At 43.8% G+C, this 25608-nt stretch overlaps 1 protein-coding gene across 1 annotated transcript in view; it reads left to right on the forward strand.

Annotated features, from left to right (window-relative positions):
• Positions 1-25608, forward strand: part of LIMCH1 (LIM and calponin homology domains 1) — a 323950-nt gene that overhangs the window by 155750 nt on the left and 142592 nt on the right. The window contains exons 4-6 of the mRNA XM_044276674.1: positions 6967-7073; positions 12658-12688; positions 24335-24445. Coding sequence (XP_044132609.1) covers positions 6967-7073; positions 12658-12688; positions 24335-24445 — 249 coding nt within the window. The remainder of the gene's footprint in view (positions 1-6966; positions 7074-12657; positions 12689-24334; positions 24446-25608) is intronic.

Consider the following 25608-nt stretch of genomic DNA (forward strand, 5'->3'; position numbering starts at 1 on the left):
AAGAAGAAGTCCTTGGACAAAACCGAATCCACCTGCTTTCACACCAACAAGGTAGCAGGCCTTAATCCAGGCCCAAACTCCCAGGTCCCAACACAGAGACTGACAGAGCTCCACTGTCAGAGAGGAGTAATCCACTCACAGCTGACACTGCTGGCTGGGTTTTATATAGGCAAGTCAAGACCCGGCCTGGAACGTGGGGAGTAGTCACCCACCCATCACTTTGGCTACTCCCAGTAAGAGCCGTCCCGGATCAGCTATACAGCCATACTAAAATAGTCAAGTGTCAATCAGCATTAGCTGCCGCTGACACCTGAAAATACCGGCTCTTACTTCACCGAGGCCAGGAACCTCGGTGACACAAAGGCACATGTAGCAGATTGAGATCATGTGATCAAAGCGCCATGTGACACAAGATAAAAAAGAAGAGTAGTAAAAAACTGCACTTAATACTAGCATCATTGTCACCCGAAGGTCTTTTTATGACCTTTTAAGAAAAAAAAGATAAAAAATGCACTGCACCAGATAATGAATAAACACAAACAAGACCAGGATACAATACCATACAAGCCCCTGGAATACGATGTAATAAGCCCAGTGAACCAGTGAGTGATCAATTTCGGGGCACAAATCACGTTAAAATGTAAAAATTGGAAAGTTCTTACCAATCTTGAAGTGCCTCAGCGGGGAAAAATGCGGTTCCGCTGCGTATTCAGGTGGCTAGTGAACTCCTGTATGAGATCGGCAGGGTATTCCTAGCCCCTTTCCGTCATCTAGGGTTTATTAGGGTCAGTGGTTCCCGTTGCCTATCTATACAGAGCACTCCGGATACCTGACCCTAAACCCGGGCAGTATCCCTAACAAACCCCCAAAAACACCCACACCAACCAAAACTGTCGCCATTACCGCCCCCATGCTCATGAAACTATACATATTATATAACAAAACAACCAACACAAAATAGGGAACTAATTATAATAATTTCTTTTGGTGTCAGTTTGCATATTTAAAGAATAAGGCGCTATAGTTTGAACCGAAATGACTTTTAAAAAATGTTTTATACACTTTCCCCTAAATTAAACTATAAAAAATATATTATAAAGCCCCATGTGTCACGTAAAAAATGTTACAAGTTGAACCATGTGCCCTGTATCACAAAAAAAGTGTCTAGACATTAAGGCCTTTTCAGGCGTGGTCATTAAAGGGTTAACCAATTGCCGCTTTCCCCACTAGTAAAGGAAAATGCTTACTGTTTTTGCAGGGCACCTATACCTGGGGGAGGGGGGGAGGGGGGGGGGGGCCAGGAGGCGGAAGGTGGTAAAAACCAGTGAGCGCCTGTCCTCTGCAGTGAAGGAAAGCGCTGATTTTTAAATAGGAGGCAGGATGCAAGGAAACGTCACCACTTTTCCAGTAAAAATAATTTTTTAACAAGTTCTCGCAGCATTGCCCCTTAAATAGAAGATTCATAATTACCTGCTCCCTGCCGCTTCAGTCCTCTGTGCTGCCTCCATCTTCCGATCTCTGAGCTGTGTACATCCAGCTGGCTGTGGATATGGCCACATGCACCTCTCCAGCAGATAACTGGCTTCAGCAGTGAAATGCTGCTTGTGGCTACATCACTGCTGAAGCCAGAGGTACAGGTGACTATGCCCAGAGCCAGCCGGGGACAAGAAGATGGACGGAGCGGGGGCAGCACAGAGGATAGGAGCGCCAGGGAGCAGGTAAGTATAAATCTTTTGTTTCAGGGAAAAAACCTTTTAAGCCCCTTTTTACACTGCATGATATTTGGGCCAATTACTGGGAACAAGTGTTCATAGCATTCCTGATATATGCCCTTTTATAGTTGTGCTGCCAATCAGCCGACGAACAAGGGGTCACTCCTTTGTCGGCTGATTTGTACATTTTATCACGATGAAAGATAGACAATAATCGCTACCACATCTCCCGGTGTAATCAGGAATGTGCTGGCGATAATCTATAGAACTGAATTAGGGAGGAATGACTGTAATAGCGATCATTCCTCCACATTCACTTGGCATTGAGCTGTGTAATAGGCTGATGCAAACAAACTTTCGCGGCCCCTTGAAATAGAGCGATGTGAAAATGCAGCCCTCAAACCAAAAAAGATTGTGCACCCCTGGTCTATAGGTTTAGAAAGTATAGTTTGTAATTGGATTAAGAACTGGCTGAAGGACCGTGTCCAGAGTTGTGGTCAATGATTCCTATTCTGAATGGTCCCAGGTTATAAGTGGTGTACCCCAAGATTCAGTGCTGGGTCCTCTTAATGCATATCAAGGACGGGATTAATAGCACCATTTCTATTTTTGCAGATGACACTAAGCCGTGTAGTACTGTGCAGTCTATGGAAGATGTCCGTAAAGTACAAGATGACTTGGACACATAGAGGAAGATTTATCATAGCCCGGCGGCATACGCCAGGCTGTGACAACCAGTTGCGCTGCTAGATGCTGCATCTGATTTATGACCAGGCATATGCCTTGTCATAAGTTAGGCGCAGCATCTGCAGTCTGGCTGACGTAGATTTCTATGCCAGCAAACTGGACTAGAAGATGATAAATGTGGGGGAGCTGCTGGCCATGCCCCCTTTTCTGGACTCTGCCGATGCCAGGGGAACAAGAGCACTTGTGCAATTTTTGTGCAAGTGCTGTTGAACAAAAAAATCACAAACAAGTATTTTAATGATGAATTTAGCCCTCTGAGTGTTTGGGCATCCACTTGACAATTGAGTGAATCAATGGGGATAAATGTAATGTTATGAATTTTGGTAGTAATAATCTCTGTGCATCATATGTCCTAGGGCAGTGATGGCGAACCTTTGAGAGGCTGAGTGCCCAAACTGCAACCCAAAACCCACATATTTATCGCAAAGTGCCAACGCGGCAATGTAACATGAATACTACAGTCCAATATAGTATATCTCCCATGTACTTTATCATTTAGCTATCATAGCCTGCCTACATTTAGTGCTCTGCTTGTGGTGTTCATGGTGTGCCCTGCACTGATGAAGGGCAGGAATAGTCTAACACATATATCGGTACACCATAGACTGTTTCTAGGGCGTGGGTGCCCACAGAGACGGCTCCGAGTGCCGCCTCTGGCACCCGTGCCATAGGTTCGCCACCACTGTCCTAGGGGATGTAACACCGGGAGAGTCACTTATAGTGAAGGATTTGGGTGTCCTTGTACATCGTAGATTAACAAATTGTAGATTTAGGCTACATTCACACACCCGTATTTCTGGCTCCGCATCCATTCCGCAATTTTGCGGATTGGGTGCGGACCCATTCATTTCAATGGGGCCGCAAAAGATGCGGACAGCACCCAATGTGCTGTCCACATCTGTAGATCTGTTCCGCGGCCCCGCAAAAAAGATAGATCATGTCCTATCCTTGTCCGCAATCGCGGACAAGAATAGGTTTTCTATCATGGGGGCGGCTACATTATCCGTGTTTTGCGGATTCTCAATTTGCGGACTGCAAAACACATACGGTCATGTGAATGTAGCCTTACACAGCGCTGGTGCGGCCTCATCTGGAATTTGCAGTTCAGTTCTGGGCACCAGTTCATAGAAAGGACGCTCTGGAGCTGTAAAAAGTACAGAGGAGAGCGACTAAACTGATCAGGGGCATGGAGGGTCTTATGAAGAAAGATTAAAATAATTACTTTTATTTAGTCTTGAGAAGAGACATCTAAGGGGGACATGATTTTTATTTTTTTTCAAATATCATTTTTATTGAAACAGATAAGTCATATCCAATCACAGAAGGGGGACATGATTAACCTGTACAAGTATATAAATGGGCCATACAAAAAATACTGTGAAAAACTGTTCCATGTAAAATGCCCTCAAAAGACAAGGGGGCACTGCCTCCGACTGGAGAAGAAAAAGTTCAGTCTCCAGAGGCGACAAGGCTTCTTTACCATAAGAACTGTGAATCTGTGGAATAGACTTCTTCATGATGTGATAATGACAGAAACAATGGAAAGTTTGTAACTGCTTCTTGTGGTGGCACATCCTATTAAATATCTGATCTATTCTCACTAGTCGTGGTGCCTTATAAAATATTCTTCTAAGGAAGTGTCCAATAATGAATCAATATCTAGGTGTTACAGAACCTGTTGGTCTCTTGCATTACAATATGTTTTTGATTTGAATCATAATTCACAGTGTGAATAAACAGTGAAGTTCTGGGGAACCAGAACCATGAATCCTGAAGCCAAGGTGTCGAAGGTCTATCTTTTCACACATACTGTACTTCTTAAATTCTATGACATTGTATAAACATAGCTGCAGATTCCTTCAAACCTAAGAACTTAATCCTAGAACTATGTTCACAAACTCTAACATTACCATATATAGTTCCCTTTACACCTTGAGCACATCACAAACATCTGGGATATGTGGATGTTTTTAATGTAATCTACATAAAATATCAGTGCAGGAATCCTGATTCAAAGCAACACTTTCTAGACAACTTGACGGGCCCGTAACCTGCAAATCTCCAGGTTATGTTTAGCTGGTCTTCATGCAGTCAAAATATGAAGGGTAGAGATGATGGCATCTGGAATCATATGTTGTTTTTAACACAGAAAAATGTGTACAGACAGGTAAAACCATGTGGATTGGAGACATAAGTAAAAGAAATATGTCAGGCATACTATGGAAATGGAATTAAAGAAGTATTCATTTAGACCTCGTGATCCCTAAGCACATTTTGACGTATGTATGTCGCATACACGTGGGGATTGTATGGATAACTCCAATCCCGGACGTTTAACCTGTGATCAGGGGGTTGGAGCTCCTCTTCCCACCTTTTAACAACTAGGTGTTGAGCTAGTGAAGCCTCCCAGTCCTGCCATGTTAGGGGTGTGATAGGATGATGCCATGGGTACAGTACATTGCAATATAGAATTATGGTCAAGTCCCTTTGGGGTCCATTTTCACAGACCGATAATCGGGACGATTATCAGGAATGAGTATTTGTAGAAATGCTCCTTCTCATTAATTTACCTGTGTAAAAGGTACTAGCGATCACCCGATGAAAGAGTAGACACTCTTTCGTTGGGTGATCGGGTCATTAGGCCAGCATTGTTCCTGTGTATCAGATCTTGTTGTCTAAAAAGGGATTTGCTGCCCAGAAAAAAATGATTTTCTATGGGAACAAGTGATCGCTGAATCGATCGCTTTATCCTATAGAGCGTGATAAATGTAGCCTTCATCTTGGCTAAGGATCTGGCAACTATTGGGAACATCTGGTTTGTTCCTAGTTATTGACTGACGAATTAAAAAGGAAATAAAAGTTTATTAAAGTTTCTAAAAACATTGAAAACACAACTAGTAAGAATAAGAAAATCCCTTTCCACATATTGCATTATATTGCATTAAAAACATAAATAGTAAAGAATAAGTATAGTTGGTATTGCCACATCCAAACTATTGCAATGCCATTTATCCCGCACAATGAATGGTATAAATAAACATATTCCTAATGCCAGAACTGTTATGGTTTGGTCACCGGCCGTGCCTTCAACAGAAAATGTGAAAAACAAACTCTACATAGTTCAGTGGGCAGAAAAATAAAAGAAAAGTTATGGGTCTCAGATTATGTCGACACAAAGGATTTTTAATTTAAACTAGTAAAACAGAACAACCATAAAACTTTGGTAGCCCCATAATCATACTGACCTGCAAAATAAAAAGAATGTCGTCTTTTCTGCACGGTGAACACTGTAAAAATGAATCCTAAAATACATCTCACAAATAATTGTTTTTGAAGTTTTGCAGTAGACCTTTAATTATTCCATTAATATATACACCATAGCAATACCATATACGGCACTGTTGGTTGCAAGATAAAACATTTTTAATAAAATGATAGTTTATGGAAGGCATGGATGAAAGAATGAAAAAGTTGCCAAAATTGTCTTGGTCATTTACGGGTAAAAGTGATCCTACAGCGTGGTCTAGTGTTTTGACACTTTTACTGTGTGCAGAATTTATCATGGTTAAGTATGCTCTGCAAAACACCATGCCGTGTGGTCGTACCCTTACGCTGGGTTCACACCTGAGCGTTTTACAGCGCGTTCCTACGCGCTGTAAAACGCACAACAGGCAAGAACCAATGATTCCCTATGGGAATGGTTCACACCTGGGAGTTTTACAGCGCGTACGATCGCGCTGTAAAACGCCCGACTCTCAAACAAGTACAGGAGCTTTTTTTGGCGCGTTTGGGCCATAGACTCTTTGGACAACACTGCTGTCAATCACCCAAACGCGCGTCAAACGCGCGTTTACTATTACAAAAAACGCGCATAAAAACGCGCGACAAAATCGCGCATAAAAACGCGCGTTTGCGAAACGCTTAGGTGTGAACCCAGCGTTAGTGTTTCTACTTGGACACACACGTCTTCTGTAAAGGATGCAGACAGCTGCTAGCCATTCAGGAAGGCCGCTTACATTGTATACTCCAGGTCAGCTGGTCCTGTTACATAAATTGTTAAGCTGCTTTCATTGCTAAGAAAGTAATGGAAAAAAAAAAGGAAACCTTTGTCATTCTTAAGACACTAAGCCACTTTGCTTCGCACCAGTTTTGATAACTCTCCCCCACAGGGGGACCATAGTAACCAATTAGATTGATCCTTTCATTTTCCAAGGGAGATCTGAAAAATGAAAGGTGAAATCTAATTGGTTGCTATGGGCAACTAATCCAGTTTTTTTTTTTTTTGCACCAGTTTTCATAAATTTCCCCCTGTATTTCTTCCTGTAGGAAGTATTTGCACCAAAGGGAGTTTTTTCCTTTTTTTTATCTCATTTTTGTTTTTGTTGTTTTTAGTAATTTTTTTTATCTAAGCTTCACTCGTTATATATTTGTATGTTACACATTTTGTGGATAATTACAACATGAAAATTGATCTTCTTGTTTAATAGTTGATCTGTTTTTATTGCAGGATAACATAACATTATTCTTACGGGGCTGTAAAGAACTTGGTCTGAAGGAATCTCAGCTTTTTGACCCAGGTGATCTGCAGGACAACTCAAACAGAACAACAGTCAGGTGGGTATCTACATAGTGGAGCCATTGTTCATAGTTTTCATTTTTATTGGCCATGAAGTTGATTAGATTATGTTCCGGGAAGAAAGTGTCAGCTCAGATAATATCAGCACATACTATTTCATATACACACCAGCTCCTCACTCCTGTCCCCTGCTCTGACCTATTCAAAGTTGGCCATGGCCACTGGCAGAACCGTTTGGTGGACCCTACACTTTGTTTACAAGAAAACTTTGGAAAGAAATAAATATATGTGTAAATACAAGTGCATACACTATTTTTAGGCTAGTTTCACACTATCGTTAAAATCTGTGTCGGCAGAGGAACAGCCTGACGGAGTTCATCGTATTCAGGATAGCCAGATGCTGCACCACATTAGGGCTGCAGTAAACGAATATTTTTGTAATCGAGTATTCTATCGATTATATTTCTCGATTCATCGAGTAATCTAATAAGAAAAAGCTACTTAAAATAACGTACGTAATTAGGTATGTATAAAGTTATTGGTTTGAAGGGGTTAATAACTTTATACATGCCTAATGCCAAGGTGCTTCCATTAACCCCTCCAAACCAATAACTTTATACATGCCCATTGGGTTTGGAGGGGTTAATGGAAGCACCTTGGCATTAGGCATGTATAAAGTTATTGGTCTGAAGAGGTTAATGAAAGCACCTTGGAGGTGCCTTCATTAACCCCTCTCTAAACCAATAACTTTATACATGCCAAGGTGGTGCTTGCAGCCTCCATTAACCACTCTCCATCTGCCTCCCCCCAGCCTCTGATCTGCTTGCCCCTGCCTCTGATCTGCCCCCCCCAGCCTCTGATCTGGCTCCCCCCCCCAGCCTCTGATCTGCTTCCCCCCCTCCCCCCAGCCTCTGATCTGCCTCCCCCCCCTCCCCCCAGCCTCTGATCTGCCTCCCCCCCTCCCCCCAGCCTCTGATCTGCCTCCCCCCCCCCCCCTCCCCCAGCCTCTGATCTGCCTCCCCCAGCCTCTGATCTGCCTCCCCCAGCCTCTGATATGCCCCCTCTGGTAACGTAACGCAACCCCCCCTCCCCAGTATTAATCATTGGTGGCCACAGGGTCCCCCTCCTCCCCCCCCCCCATCATTGGTGGCAGTGTCAGTTCCGATCGGAGCCCCAGCAGTGTAATGCTGGCGCTCCGATCGGTTACCATGGCAGCCAGGAGTCACGCTACTGAAGCCCTGGCTGCCATGGTATGTTAGTGAGCAGAGAGCAGCGCATTATACTCACGTGCGCTGTGGCCGCCGGTCGCTCCTTCTGTCTGTGCGGCGGATTGCTAATGCTTACAGCATTAGCAATGCGCCGCACAGACCTATGAGAAGGAGCGACCGCCGGCCACAGCGCACGTGAGTATAATGCACTGCTCTCTGCTCACTAACATACCATGGCAGCCAGGACTTAAGCAGCGTCCTGGCTCCCATGGTAACCGATCGGAGCCCCAGCATTACACTGCTGGGGCTCCGATCTGAACTGACACTGCCACCAATGATGGGGGGGAGGAGGGGGACCCTGTGGGATATGGCCGGCACATTCATTGGTGGTGCAGTGGCCACAGTCCCTCCCCTCCTCTCCTCTTCCCCTCCCCTCCTCCTTGGTCTTCAGCGGCAGCCGCGCACAGTGGGGAGGGAGAGACTCCCTCCTCCTCCTCCCTCAGCTGTGCCGGCCGCTCAGTCCTGCCTCTCTGGCTCCGGAGGACACGGAAGCGGTGAGTGAGACGCTTAATTTCACTCCCGCTCCGTGATCACGTGATCTGAACGATTCCTCGATGCAGGGAAACTGCATCAATGAATTTTTTGACTCGATTTAATCGAGTTATTCGAATAATCGTTTCAGCCCTACACCACATGGCTCGAGCCCATTGACTATAATGGGACCCGGCGGGGATCTGGCCTATTTCCAGCATTAGTGCCCGGATTCATACAGGCAAAAACCACTGCAAGCACAGTTTTTTTTGTCCAGCCATTATAGTCAATGGGGCCTGGCAGTGCTCCGGCCCCCTCCAGCTATGCCACAAATAATAAACTCTGGCAGGCTGTTCCTCTGCCCTACCAGCCTGTCGAAAGATTTCAACACTAGTGTGAAACTAGCCTTAGTTTATTCTCAGTCTTCGTCCTTCTAAATAAAAAATAAAAAACTGCAGAGGAGATAGTGTGTATCTCTATAACTCCAGTTCATTTTGTGATGATGGTTCACATTTGTCTGTCTTCTCATACACTGTAATATATGATATTGCTGACCTGTTACACCCAAGCACAGGGCAGAAAATAAATGTGGTCCAAGGTGGTGGCAATGTGAGTAGCACCCTGGATATGCACATTAGATACATGTTGGCTGAACTCGCCAATTTCAGCTGGACCAGCCCACTGTCTAATATGTATGAGGGCCTGCTAACACTCCCCTGACAGCAGATGTTGATCTAAGGTTGGATTGTAGCTGTCCGCTCTTTTTGTCATTGTGGCGATAAGCTGCTGGCTCTAGTAGTGGCTTTCTGCCCATTAAAAGGGTTTTCAAGACTTTAATACTGATGACCTATCCTCTGGGTCAGCCAGCAGTTTCTGATCGGTGGGAGGTTCGACACCCAGGACCCCTTCCGATCAGCTATTTGAGAAGACAGAGGTGCTCCTTACCAAGCACATCGCCATACATTGTATTGTGTCTGTGCTTGGTATCTCGCTCAACCCAATTCACTCCTATGGGACTGAGCTGCGCCTAGGCCACATGACCGATGAACATGTTGTCACTGGAAAAAGCAGAGAGAAGGCCGCGGCACTACAGCAAGCACCAGTGTCTTCTCAAACAGCTGATCGGCGGCGGTATCGGGTGTCAGACCCCCACCGTTCAGATACGGAGTAAAACCTCAGAAGAACCCTTTAAGGAAAAATTGAGTGATGAAAACTGGTGGCATCCATGTGGAAAAACTGCCAAACTGAATGCAATTGCAGAAAGAAAACTTGACAGTTTATTTTTTTATTTTTAACTGAAAATCACTTGTGTGCATGAGCCCCAATGAGGAGTTTAATGGAGCAGTTGAGGCTTGGCATCTCCTGACCTTGTATCGGTGGGCATGTGTGCACAGATATTCTTGGCACCGCTCTGCCTCCTCTATAGCTTGCAGCATGTTTAGATATTTTTCTTCATCAGAAGAATTTCTCTATGATTAATTGCCCTCATGCTGTTGAATAAATTTGAAGTGTTCCTGTTGTCTGTACACAAGAGTCAGCCAAACTGCATGGTGAACCTTTCATTGTTCACGCGCTACATTATAAAGACCTAGCAATAGCCATTGGCCTCAATAGTCACACATTCCCTGCTGCAATCACACCCATGAGTGACATTCCAGAGAGTGTCCAAAATAAGCCAAATTATTGGGGAGCACAGACACATCACATGGGAAAGATTTCTGCTGCGATTCTGCAGATGTCAGACTGTGATTACCTCGGAAACTATATAACTATTGCGGCAAGCTTCTCCACCCAGAGGACTATTGCAAGGTTAATCGAATATACAGGTGAAACTCGAAAAATTTGAATATCATGCAAAGTTAATTTATTTCAGCAATGCAACTTAAAAGGTGAAACTAATATATGAGACTCATTACATGCAAAGCGAGATATTTCAAGCCTTTATTTGGTATAATTTGGATGATTATGGCTTACAAGCTTATGAAACCCCAAAGTCTCAATTTCAGAAAATTTGAATATCGTGAAAAGGTTCATTTTCTAGGCTCAGTGTCACACTCTAGTCAGCTAATTAATCCATACCCCCTAAACAAAGGGTTCCCGAGCCTTCAAATTGTCTCAGTATTTCAGTTGCATTACTGAAATAAATGGACTTTTGCACAATATTCAAATTTTTTGAGTTTCACCTGTAGAGCGTGAACAGTTAAAAGCAGGGGTGTAACTATAATTCATAGGGTCCCATGTCAAAATAAGATGGTGCCCCCACCGCCTAGAGTAAGAAAATTAAAGGGGTTGTCCGGGTTCAGAGCTGAACCCGGACATACCTTTATTTTAACCCAGGCAGCCCCCCTGAGGCTATCATTGGAGCATCTCATGCTCCGATGTGCTCCCTTGCCCTGCGCTAGATCGTGCAGGGCACGGGCTCTTTTGTGTATCATAACACACTGCCGGGCGGAAGCTTCTGCCCAGCAGTGTGTTCGGTGACGCCATTTTACTGGCTAGGGCAGCGCTAAAGCCCGTTCATCAGTGCCGGTGACGTCACCAGGCTTCCTGGCAGCCCCATGGAGAGCTCAGTTCGTCACCGGAACTCCTAAAAATGCCTTTGCCCTGCGCGATTTAGCGCAGGGCAAAGGAGAGCATCGGAGCATGAACTGCGCCGATGCTCAAGTCAGGGGGGCTGCCGGGGTGAAAATGGAGATATGTCCGGGTTCAGCTCTGAACCCGGACGACCCCTTTAAAACCGAAATAAGAAGCAATCATTAAAGGATTAGCACAATATATCAGAAAGCCCAGATTATAGCAAAAAGCCACCATATTGTTATTTCCCACAAAAAGGTACAATGTTCCTGCACCTGATTGGACCCACTAACCTCTGGGCCATATTGCAAGTGCTATGGACGCTATGGCTATAGCTACAGCCATGGTTAAAAGTTTTTTTCTACATTATTCAGTATGTGCCAGCCTTACAGGCATGCTTGGAGACCCAGTAAAGAGCCCCAAAAAGTGGTGGTTTATAGTGCAGAATCCAGCTGACGGGTTCCCACTAAAGGAAATCATCCCCACACTACTGTATGCAGTGTTTAGTGTAAGGGATGCTGATTATATAGTTTATATCATTATACGTCCTCGCAATCCTATGCTGTGCTTCCGCATACTGGCTGTGATGGGCATCGGAAGGACTCCTGCAGGTGTTCTCTCCTTTATGCGAGTGTGCTCAGGAATCCTCTCAAGTTACATAATCAGACTCGTCCTTTACACTATACTCTGCTGGGGGTGTTTCAGAGCTGTCAAATTCCCTTTAAGACAACATGTAATTCCCTTTATTAAAATGATAATATCTGTATTTGATCATTGGGATACTTCTTATCTAAGCAGGGCTTTAAAAAAGGATTTTTAATTTCTTACCTTTTTACCCTGCTTGAACGGACTATGAGGGCAATGGAGAAGAAGCTTCTTTAAAGAGTAACTCAACTTTTGTAAACATTTTTGGTGAACATGTCCCTAATGCACTAAAAATTAGTTTTTGTAATATAGTTTAGGGACACATTCACAAAAAATTATACAAAAGTTTAGTTACTCTTTAAAGCATGGACAGTGAGAACGTGTTTACAATAAGAGCACACTAAATACCCATATGGATATTATATAAAAAAAATATATATATATATAAAAAATAGTGCATATTAGACTGAGTAATTAAGTTAAAAATGACAGATTCTCTGATGTAAACTCCATGATCCAAAGTAGTCCACGGTTACTGTTCTCTTTATCTTGGCCACAGACATCCTCTGACAATGTAATGCCATTGGGGCAGACTGGTAGACTGTGCCCCAGAATTATTCTGCTTTGTATGTAGTCTTATCCTATGTTCCTTTTCTTCACGCAGACTCTCAGATTGCAACAGGAAGCTAAGAAATGTAAGTATATTAATAATATAAGTTCTGTGCGTTAATGAACAATCTGTGTAATATAAATCCTGATCACACCAATTATAATAATGATAAATTGCCTACGTCCTACAGTTTCACAGCATACTTGCCAACATTGTGGTGCAGGGTCATAGAAGGTTAACGTGAATTTTGTTCAGGGAGACGCACCCCCTTTTTTGCAAGCTTCGCCCATTTCCTTGGCAGCCCTGCCCTATCACTTTTTCCACGCTCAGGCTGTGTCTCCTGTTGCAGCCCTGATGCCAAATACCACTAGGGGCTGGATTCTGGAAGTTGCCAGGAGGACTCCCTGACATCTTGTAGATTCATCAACATTTTTATTTTTTTTCGGAGTTCAGGAGGTCTTCCCCTTTCCATTAGCTTTCCAGGTGTTCCGGGAGGGTTGGCAAATATGTTCTACAGATAGAAACTGCATAAGTTGTTGACTCATGGAACACCCTGTGATATTGTAGGGCAGATTTGGCCAGACATCAGCGTCAGACATAGCTTATGTAGCACTCACAGATGTGGGTATAGGGTCCCTTCTGAATAGCAGACATGCAGAACTATATCAATAGTAGTGGCCTCTTTCACACTTGCGTTGTCCGGATCCGGCGTGTACTCCACTTGCCGGAATTACACGCCGGATCCGGATAAACGCAAGTGAACTGAAAGCATTTGAAGACGGATTCGTCTTCAAATGCGTTCAGTGTTACTATGGCAGCCAGGACGCTATTAAAGTCCTGGTTGCCATAGTAGTAGTGGGGAGCAGGGGAGCAGTATACTTACAGTCCGCGCGGCTCCCGGGGCGCTCCAGAGTGACGTCAGATCGCCCCATGCGCATGGAGCGCCCCGGGAGCCGCACGGATGGTAAGTATGCTGCTCCCCTGCTCCCCACTACACTTTACCATGGCAAACAGGACTTTAACGTCCCGGCAGCCATGGTAACCATTGAGAAAAAGCTAAACGTCGTATCCGGCAATGCGCCGAAACAACGTTTAGCTTAAGGCCGGATCCGGATCAATGCCTTTCAATGGGCATTAATTCCGGATCCGGCCTTGCGGCAAGTCTTCAGGATTTTTGGCCGGAGCAAAAAGCGCAGCATGCTGCGGTATTTTCTCCGGCCAAAAAACGTTCCGGCCCGGAACTGAGGACATCCTGATGCATCCTGAACGGATTTCACTCCATTCAGAATGCATTAGGATAAAACTGATCAGGATTCTTCCGGCATAGAGCCCCGACGACGGAACTCTATGCCGGAAGAAAAGAACGAGCCTACACTATACTGAAGTCTGCACTCAATGGGCGCACTTGACTTGCGTCAATATTACATTTGACACGCCCATCATGAATTTGTTAACCAAACCCCTTGGAACCATAGTTTTTTTCAGATCAGTCATACACATCTCTAAACAAGATGAATATGAAGAATTTTAAGGGTTGTCCAGGGGGATAAAAGTTTTTAGAAAACAAGCAGAATGTGTCAAAAAATTTAAAGAAACTTTGCTTACCTCAACAATCCTCTCTGCTGTCCTTCCATCGTGTACCAGGTTCCTTCTGATCTCCACTTCCTGTTCCCGTTTCGGCACGCAGGAAGTGCCTACTCAGCCAAACATTAGTCAATCAGTGATGATGCGCCTCAGCCAGTGATCCTGTGAGCAGCGGCAGGGGATACCTATAATAGAGTTGCTTTCACTTGTATGTGTCTACATGGTTTAATTTGAGATCTTAGTATGTTTTATGTTTGTTGCTGTTATTTTCTGCTGCTTGGGGTGGTTGAGGATTGGAAAGAAGGTGGGTTTCTTCTTCTAGTGGCAGGACTTCTCACACACATCATTTGATCTGATCGGATTCTTTCTGGCTCGCTTCTTATCTGGCAGAGTCTTTCTGACAAAGGAATTACAGTTCTGGTGCCTGATCTGGAACTGATCCGAAACCGCCCATTCTGGCAGAAGAAAAAGTCCTGTACAAATGGAACCTGCCAGCAGCTGAGCAATTATTCCTTTGCGGTAAATCATATTAAATGATGTGCCATAACTCGCCTCTTAAGGTTCATTAGGGCAGACCAACTCCTAACACAGAGCCAGCATCAGTCAAGTACATTCTGCCCTGCAAGACCAGATCCTGACTGAGCTGTCAGTCTCCATGTAACTCTCCATACTGGATGTGACTTTTTCCATTTCAAAGCAATGTTCACATTTGTCAACAAGAGAGTTTTTACAAAGGGATTGAGCGCTAATCCAATTGACTGTAATTCTCTGTTGATTTATGCCAGGAGAAGGACTAATGAATGTAATTGTGTGCTGAGACCGGATCGCTGTGCGTGGAATCTGAATGGCGGGCTTCTCCAGGGCTGTCACTCTCGCATCCGAGATTGCTGACCCGTGTCTGATGACAACGCAAAAGATTAATAAATCTGTTGCAGTTTATCTTCTAGACAGTTTTCATATTCATCCCCAAAAGTGCAGGTGTAGGGAGGACTCTCCAAAATGAAGCTGGAGTGAACTTAAAATGGAGCAAATCATTTATCTAGAGCAGGCATGCTCAACCTGTGGCCCTCCAGCTGTTGTAAAACTACAACTCCCATCATTCCTTGTTGTAGGCCGATAGCTGTAGGCTGTCCAGGCATGCTGGGAGTTGTAGTTTTGCAACAGCTGGGGGGCCGCAAGTTGGGCATCCCATTCTAGAGGATGCAGAGTAGACTTTTAGAGGCACATTTATTAAGACTGGCGTTTTAGATGCCAGTCTTAATAAAGCCCTGTACTGTCGATGGATCCACCGAAGTTATGAAGAGACGCCGGCCCCTCATAACTTTGGCAGATCCTCCGCCAGTTCTAGCCGTTGTCGCAATCTTCACTTGAAATACGTGTAATATAGGCATATTTCAGCTTAATAAATGACCCCCTCAGTATCTTAGGAAAGCAGTATTGTGGAATTGCTAGAATGTCACCTGTAGGCACAAACTGACATGGGGCATTTGAGCTTTATGTAAAAGAACCCCAGCTAAGATCACTTAGGGGATTTGAATATCCCTATACACCATGTGGTAACCAGTCTGTACCTCTGGTCTTAAGCTGCATTTACTTTTCGACCATAATATATTCCTGAAGTTTTTTTTTTCTTTGGATTAAAGGGGTTGTCCCATTAAAAATATTCGTCATTTTTTTCAAACCACCACTTGAATCCAAAGACTTTTGTAATTGCACGTAATTAAAAATGTAATGTAGAAACTAGGGATCAACCGATATTAATTTTTTAGGGCCGATACCGATAATTTGTGAACTTTCAGGCCGATAGCCGATAATTTATACCGATATTCTGGGAATTTACATTTTTGAAAAAATAAAATAAAAAAAATTCCCACAAATCTGCTGAAAATTCATGTTTATTGTTAATGTGTATTTATTTATTTTTTTGGTAAATCTTCCTTTTTCATATATACTTAATATTTTGGTGTTTTATTTTTGTAACTTTTTTTTACTAACTTTTAGCCCCCTTAGGGACTAGAACCCTTGTCCTATTCACCCTGAATAGGACTTCACACTGTCCCTGCTGCTGTGTGCTTTGTGCACACAGCAGCATGGAGCTTATCATGGCAGCCAGGGCTTCAGTAGCGTCCTGGCTGCCATGGTAACCGATCAGAGCCCCCAGCATTCGGAGGAGGAGGGGAGAGGGGATCCTGTGGGGGGGGGGGGGGGGGGTGGTGCACTGCGCCACCAATGTTTTTAATACTGGGGTGGGGGGGCGCACTGTGCCACCAATGCTTAATACTGGGGGGGGGGGGGGGGGGCGGCGCACTGATACTGATAATATCAGTAAATCCGATAATCGGTCGATCCCTAGTAGAAACTACATTATTCAATGAAATGTATCTGTATAGCACCACCTGCTGGCTGTTATTTTCCATTTTTCTTTGTCCATCTCAGTAACATCTCCCAGGTGGTGGCACATGCGCAGTTCCATCCTTTAACTGCCACCAGCTGTATCTACCCTTAGTAGCTGTGACAGTTGCAGGGAGAGAGCGGAACCAGAAAAGATACACCCGCTGAGCTGTTACAGGGATACAGCAGAAAAATAAATGCAGATTTTGTGGTTGTGGTAGTTGGTGTGTTTTATATTCACATTCAACTATTCACTTGCACTATGGTCATGGACATAGCTACCAGGAAAGCTGTGTCTACTGTCCCCTTGCATCTTGTATATGCCATTAGCATCCCTTTGGCATATGCTGGGTAGGTATACCTTTACATTTTGCTATTTTATTTACTGCATAGAAAAGCGCCATCTACTATACTTTCCTATGTGCCTAAAGGGCACAGTAAAGACAGGTTTAGGGCTTGTTCACACGACCGTGCCATGTTTTGCAGTCCGCAAATTGTGGATCCACAAAACACGGATGCCGCTCATGTGCCTTCCGCAATTTGCAGAACAGATGGCCCTTTATAGAAATGCCTATTCTTGTCCGCAAAACAGACAAGAATAGGACATGACTTATAATTTTTGTGGGGCCACGGAACGGAGCAACACGCTCATTCACACAACCGTGGTTTGGTTCCGCATCCGAGCCAAATTTTTTGTGGCTCGGGTGCGGACCCATTCACTTCAACGGGGCCGCAAAAGATGCGGATAGCACTCCGTGCGCTGTCCGCATCTTTTGCGGCCCCATCGATGTGAATGGGTCCGCACCCGAGCCACAAAAAAATTTGCTCTGATGCGGAACCAAACCATGGTCGTGTGAATGAGCCCTTACTGTGTGGTGTATGTTTTTATTTTTTTTCTTGTTTTTTTTACGCAGTGTGTGCTTATGCAGTGGCATAGGTTTGAGGCTTCAGTCGGAGGTATATGTTGAGGAATACTCGCAATATACCAATTTAAAAACTAGATGTGAACACAGAGCCTAGTAAGCCTTTCAGGTCTTAACAGGGCATACCCCCCCCCCCCCATTCCATATTTTGCTATGGGGCCCCCTAGTTACTTGTTACACCCTGGTTTGTGGTTTCCCGCCATTGTGTATATGAAGGTGATGCCATCTTGTTAGGAGTAGTCTACATTGTTAGAGATGCCATGCTCTTGATAAAATCCTTGTATAAACATTTTAGTAAAATAATGGAGAAGTCACATCTAGCTCTCGCCTGTGTAGACCACATTATCGAGAGGACTGCTCTGCACAAATAGCGGCAGCCCATTAAGGAAGCTTATGTTGTGGTGATGTCGTTGATAGAAGGTCACACTGAAGCTGTTTAATATTGTCAAGTTGTGTGAAATTCCTCCACATAGACCTCCAGCCTGTCTATCCTAAGCCCTATGGCACCATCCAGTCTGAACAGCTCTGCACCTTTCACTTCAGGTATGCAGGCCCTGTGTTTCCTTATACTTGATTTTTATTTTATTTTTTGCTATCACAAGATTATATTTTGCTGCCTTTGCAATTACTGTATTTTTCGCCCTATAAGACGCAACGGCCTATAAGACGCATCTAGGTTTTAGAGGAGGACAATAAGAAAAAATATATTTTTCATTAGAACTCAGGTCAGACCAGCAATAAGACCCCCAATGTTAATAAAACCCCAACAAGACCTGAGATCAGACCCCCAATAAGAGCCCCATGCCTCTAATCAGCCACCTTTGCCTCCTATCAGCCCCCAGCAGTCCCCATTGCCTCATAACAGCCCCCATTGCCTCTCATGTTAGCCCCCATTGCCTCAGATCAGCTCCCAGCAGCTCCATATTGCCCCCAGTATCTCCATATTGCGCCCAGATCAGTCCCCAGCATCTCTATATTGCCCCCACATCACCATATTGCCCCCAGCATCAGTCCCCAGCATCTCCATATTGCCCCCTGCATCACCATACTGCCCCAGAATCAGTCACCAGCATCTCCATATTGCCCCCAGATCAGTCGCTGGCATCTCCATATTGCCCCCTGCATCACCATACTGCCCCAGAATCAGTCACCAGCATCTCCATATTGCCCCCAGATCAGTCACTGGCATCTCCATATTGCCCCCTGCTTCACCATACTGCCCCAGAATCCGTCACCAGCATCACCATATTGCCCCCAGCATCATTCGCTGGCTTCTCCATTTTGCCCCCAGATCAGTCACTGGCATCTCCATATTGCCCCCAGCATCACCATATTGCCCCCAGCATCAGTGCCCAGAATCTCCATATTGCCTCATGTTTTATAAAATAAAAAAAACACTTACCTCTCCTGGACGCCGCCGCTCCTCACCTACATTGCGATCCTCTTCGTCCTGCTGTCGGCTGCGCTGTGAAGACTGCAAAGCTTTACAAATTTTCAATTTTTTAGGAAAGGAAAGTGGAATAGTGAAATGAGTCAAAAATATTATACTTGATCATTTATTTATTGAGGAAAAAATTCAATGTTACATGTCTGTGGGTGGCAGAAATATGTAAACCTTGAGATAATTTGAAGGTGAAATTAGAGTCCTATGTTTTCAATCATTGGAATGACAATCAGGTGTGAGCGGGTGATCTGTTTTAGGCTACTTTAACACCAGTAATTTTGCTGGATCCGTCCTGGATCAGCAAAAACACTTCTGTTCTGAAAATACAACCGTCTGCATCCATTATGAACGGATCCGGTTGTATTATCTTAAAAATAGCCAAGACGGATCCGTCATGAACACCAATGAAAGTCAATGGGTGACAGATCCGTTTTCTATTGTTAGGGAAAACGGATTCATCCCCATTGACTTACATTGTGAATCATGACAGATCCGTCTTGCTACGCACCACATACCGGACAATAGAATGCTGCTGGTGCACTCCGTTTCGTTCAGTTCAGTTTTGTCCCCATTGACAATGAATGGGGACAAAACAGAAGTGTTTTACCCCCACTATTGAGATCCTATGGATGGATCTCAGTAGCGGAAAGGGAAAGCACAAGTGTGAAAGTAGCCTTATTTAAAGAACAGGGATCTATCAAAGTCTAATCTTTACAACACGATTGTAGAAATGTATCATCGCACAAACAAAGGAGATTTCTGAGGATCTCAGACAAAGAGTTGTTGATGCCCATCGGACTGGCAAAGGTTAAAACCTATCTCTAAAGGTTTTAACCTTTTGATCCATCACAATGGTAAAAGATCATGTGATGGACCATGTGATGAGCGCAGTGACGTCATCAAAGGTCCTATTCCTGTGCACAGCAAAGAAAAAGACAGAAGAGAAGCCGGGCTGTGCGATCAAGTGAATTAAGTTGAGTTATATTATTTTTTTATTTTTTTTTAACCCCTCCAGCCCTATTGTACTATGCATTCTGTATTCAGAATGCTATTATTTTCCCTTATAACCATGTTATAAGGGAAAATAATAAAATCTACACAACACCTAACCCAAACCCGAACTTCTGTGAAGAAGTCCGGGTTCGGGTCTGGGTACCAAACATGCCGATTTTTCTCACGCATGTGCAAAACGCATTACAATGTTTTGCACCCGCGCAGAAAAACGCAAACATGGAATGCAATCGCAGTGAAAACTGACTTGTTTTAGTGTCAAAATCGCACCATTTCCCCTGAACGCATCCGGCCCCTTCAGCAAAAAAAATTGTGCATGTCCTACTTTTTTTTACATTTGCGGACAAGTATAGGCATTTATTACAAGGGATCTGTGGAAAAAACGGATTCTCCCCCACCCAAAAAAACGGATGCTGAATCGGTTTTATTTTGCGGACGCAAAAAACAACTGTCGTGTGCATGAAGCCTAAAATAGAACCTTTTGGATTAAATGAGCACTGCACTGCATTCCAGAATAAATTAAAAAAAAATCTCATCTCAGCTGTGAGACACAGTGGTAGTAGTATAGTGGATTGGGCTTGTTTTGCTGCATCTGGGCCAGGATGACTTTCCATTAGGCCCCTTGCAGGCGAGCGCGAGCAGATTAAGTCCGGATGCGTTCAGTGAAAAATGCGCAAGTTCATTCAGTTTTGTATGCGATCGCGTTCAGTTTTTATTGCTCGGGTGCAATGCGATTTAGTGCGTTTTGCACGCGCGTGATAAAAAACTGAAGGTATACAAACAACATCTCTGAGCAACCATCCGTGAAAAACGCATCAATTCACAGCGTTGTGTCAAAAACGCAGAATATAGAACATGCTGCGATTTTCACGCAACGCACAAGTGACGCGTGAAAAACAACGCTCATGTACACAGACCCATTTAAAAGAATGGGTCCGGATTCAGTGCGGGTGCAATGCATTTGCATCACGCATTGCACCCGTGTGGAATACTCGCTCGTGTGAAAGGGGCCTTAATTATGGAACAATGAATTCTGAATTCTAGCAGAAAGAGGGGAGGCTGGCAGAGGTTGGGATGAAAGTTCAAATCACCCGCCTCCCAATGTTTTATATAAAGATAAATCAACATTCAAAAAAAGGGCTTCACTATTAAAAGTATATAAATATTTTTACTACACTCAACACCCTTCCCCCTGCTCACACACACACAAAAAAATTGAATTAGGGACCGATGCACATGACCTTATGCTCTCCGAGACATATGGTCCGTGAGTGGGCCACAGCATCGTAGGTTACTAAAACATATGGTTATGGGACATTAGTCTCGCGGGCAGCCCGGCGAACACAGTGTCATAGTAGGCGACCTGATGAAGGCTTGTTTTTTGTTGGACAATTTGTACTTTCCAACGCCATCATATAATATTGCATAAAATGTAGTAGGAAGTGGGGAAAAAAAATTCAATAGTGGCGTTTTACGACGTTCACTATGTGGTAAAACTGACTTGTGATCTTTATTCTACAGGTCAGTATGAATCTGGCGATACCACAGTTTTCTAGTTCTGGGTAATCTGCCCGATTCTCAGGCTGTGAAAATGCACCATTAGTGATTACTTTTTTACTACACACAATGTAGTATATAGCCTGTATTGCACAGGACGGTATTTTGGCCAATGATCGCTAACTTCATATGAACGCTCTTTAGCAATCATCTCACAGTGTAAAGACCCTATTACACCATCAGATTATCAGAAGAAAGCAGTATTGTGGGTGCACAACCAAAAATATAAAAACCAAGAGGGTGCTGCATTGTAGATCGCTGCAGTAACGTTATCAGCAGAAATGTCTATTGCGTCTACAAATAATGGACAGAATGGAAAGTGAGAAATAGATCTGCTGACTACATGTTGTAGCATACTGTAAGACTCACCATGGTGTGGATTAGAAATCTTACTACCAAGTTACTTGCAAGTTCCAGCAGCCTATATGTAAGTAGCTGACTGCTGTGTAGCTATGCAACAGGATATGGGGGTGGGGCTGTGGAGCAGGAACGCCCACAGAGCCTCAGGAGACATCCCAACAGTGAGTGAATCTCATAGAGGAGCATTTCTGAGAGCATGTGAAGCAAAGCTGATACCAGTAAACAAACAAGTGCAATTTTATTATGTGCTGCATTACAGTGAGATATGGGGTTATTGATTTTAAATACACAAAGGTGTCCATAGACTTTTACAAAGATGAGGTTACTTTCCCACTAGTGTTTTTGTTTTCCTGTATTAAGTTCCGTCACAGGAGCTCAATACCAGAAAAAAAAAAGATCAGTTTTATCCTAATGCATTCTGAATGGAGAGCATTCCGTTTCGGATGCCTCAGTTCAGTCCCTTTTACGTTTTTGGGACGGAGAAAATACCGCAGAATGCTGCAGTTTTCTCTCCGGCCAAAAATACTCAACACTTGCTGGAATCTCAGATCCGGTATGAATTTACATTGAAGTGTATTAGTGCTGGATCTGGCATTAAGTGTTCTGGTAAAACGGATCTGGCTTTCCTGTCTGCGCATGCACAGACCTTTAAAAATGCAAAATAAATTATGACACCGGATAGAGACGGATCCGGTATTTCAATGCATTTGTTAGACGGATCCGTCTGACAAATGTCATCAGTTTGCGTCCGGATTGCCGGATCCAGCAGGCAGTCCCGGTGATAAAACTGCCTGCCAGAATCCTCTGCCGCAAGTGTGAAAGTACCCTTAAATACGCCCCATTTTGTTTCTTTGATAATTGACATCACTGGCTGAAGTGGCCATCAGCTACTTTGTGCCGAGAAACAGTTCAGTTGACCACATGGCTAATTGCCTAATTTTATTTTCGTCATACTTTTATTAAAGTTTTCCATGTAAGAATCCAAAAACAATAATGAAAAAAAATGTGTTGAGAAACCAGAGAAAGCTCTCCGAGGGTACAATACACAAGGATTAACCGGCAGCCATAGGTACCAACTTCTGAAACATAATCGAGCCTCAGGATGATGATAGAAATGAACCAGGATACAAGGGAGCATGGTAGGAAAAACTACACTGAATAGAAGATGGGCTAGGTCCAGACCGTAAAATTTTTGGGGATGGCCAAGCATGGTGTGTAAGTAAAAAGAAAAAATAAACATTCACCTGCTCTAATTAACTCTGTTCCCATGACACCTCACCGTCCCTGTTGTTTCTGGTACTAGTCTGACCGGAAGTGTGACGTGAAGCCCTAACGCCAGTGGCCTCAGTGGTAACATGTTCAGACACAGCATGTGGCCACTGAGACAGTTTATTACCTGGCAGTGATAAAGTGTTGGCACGTCTCACTTCTAGCCAGGCTAGGACCAGACGGGGCGAGGACGGAGATGCGCTGCAGGATCCGTAACAACCAGAGGAGGGGATTGTTGTTTTTTTCTGTTTGCTCACATGCCATGCTCTGCCATTCCCAATTTTTTTTCAGGGCCTGGACAACATTTTAATCAAAGACAAAGACTAAGAGAAGAGTAAAAGCCCGTATTCGGTTGCCTTTCCGATCAGGACCACCTGATCTGAAAAAGCTTGTGCCAACTTTCTTCTAAAATAGCGCCCCTCATGCCCATCATTTTGAGCTTAGGAGTTTAGTGGGTGGTCCAATCAGTGAGTGATTTGAACATGACAGGTTCCCTCTAAGTTCCCTGCTTACATAGAATAAGTCTGCAACATTTTTGTGGACCTAGGAGCTTTGATTAATCTCAGTCTTCAGTAACGTAACATGAATACTTGAACCTTCACTCTAGTAGTATACTGTACATTGCGTTAGTGCTGGTTCCCCCCTCGAGGCCCTGTGACTTATCAGTTTTCTGCTCTCCTCTGAATCAGTCTGACTGGGCGGTGGTAATAATTGCATGATAAAATGGTACCAGTGGTGTTGACACGTTGACTTCCACTGAGAGTCAAGCTTATCATACTCGTTTGAAGGATGAGTTTGACCTAGACCATTCGTTCCCCACCCTTCCTGCTCAGTATCATGTAGATGAATGTTAACCTTGTGAAAAGCCATCTGCAGCACATAATGGAATAATAAGCAGAATTGGGTGTTTTGCCAGTAATTCCCATGCACCACCGCTGAAACAGAACGTTTTATGCTACACAGCTGGCAGCATGTCATTCATCTGGACATTTATCGAAATGGCAGACAATGGTGTGAAGTCATATTCCGTTTTATTCTTCATAATGCATTCCTGATGTTTCTAGAATCACATATGACCACATTCTACTTTACCTTATTGAATGTTGAACTTCATAAATCTGAATTTTGTGGATCCAAATATTTCTTATAACTCAGATGATTTTTTTTTTTTACAATCTTTGGTTTATTTCAGGTACTAGTCACGGTTTATTGGCTTGGAAAAGCAGCAAACGGCTCTGCTTCCTACAGTGGAAATGACTTGGATTTGAAGGAATTTGAGGGTATGCTCGCACAGATGAGAAAGGTATAGTATGGTTTAATAATGAGAATAAGAGCCAGTCCAATGAGTTTTATTAATAAAGAAATGATCTTCTAATCCACTTTTAAATTTTTTTCAATGTGCAGAATAACGCCTACATTATATGACTTTCACACTAGCGTTTACATTTTCCGGTTTTGAGATCGGTCATAGGATCTCAATACTGGAGAAAAACACTTCCGTTTTGTCCTCATTCATTGTCAAAGGGGACAAAATGTAACTAAACACAACGGATTGCTCCAAAATGCATTCCGTTCCTTTTGGTTGCGTTGCCATACTGGAGAGCATACCGCAGCAAGCTACGGTTTTCTTTCCGTCATGGGATGCGGAGCAAAACAGATCTGGCATGACCCACAATGCAAGTCAAAGGGTTGGATCCGCTTTCTCAGACACAATAGAAAACTGATCCGTCCCCCGTTGACTTTCAGTGGTGTCTTGGCTATGTTACAGATAATACAACCGGATCCATTCATAATGGATGCAGATGATTGTATCATCAGTAATTGAAGCGTTTTTCTGATTCCTGCCGGATCCAGCAAAAATGCAAGTGTGAAAGTAGCCTTACGAATTATACTTAGACCAATACTGGTATGGTGCAGATTCTCTGAGTGTGTTGGGCTGAGTTCACTCTTCAGTTATTTCCATCAGTTATAATGATCGCAGACCAGTACTGAAGCCTACTTAGAGATAAGCTATAATGTAAAGATCCGTCATAATAGAGTTCTTTGACCAAAAATAATGGTTCCTTTAGTTTCCGTTTTCCTGTACAGAAAGGCCTCATGCACACGGCCGTGCCGTTTTTGGCGGTCTGCAAACCACGGATCCCCAAAAAACGGAAATGCCTATTCTGGTCCGCAAATCTCGGACAAGAATAGGACATGTTATATATTTTTTGCAGTGCCGTGGAACGGAGCCACGGATGCGGACAGCACACGAAGTGCTGTCCGCATCTTTTGCGGCACCATTGAAATGAATAAGTCCGCATCCGAGCCGCCAAAACGGCGGCTCGGATGCGGACCCAAACAACAGCCGTGTGCATGAGGCCAAAAGAAAGTCCTGACGACAGGGCCGTCCAAGATAACGGAAACCAGACGGTACCATTATTTTTGGTCATAGAACTCTATTATGACGGATCAAAACAGAATACC

This window comes from Bufo gargarizans, chromosome 1, assembly GCF_014858855.1.
Source record: "Bufo gargarizans isolate SCDJY-AF-19 chromosome 1, ASM1485885v1, whole genome shotgun sequence".
Taxonomy (NCBI): domain Eukaryota; kingdom Metazoa; phylum Chordata; class Amphibia; order Anura; family Bufonidae; genus Bufo; species Bufo gargarizans.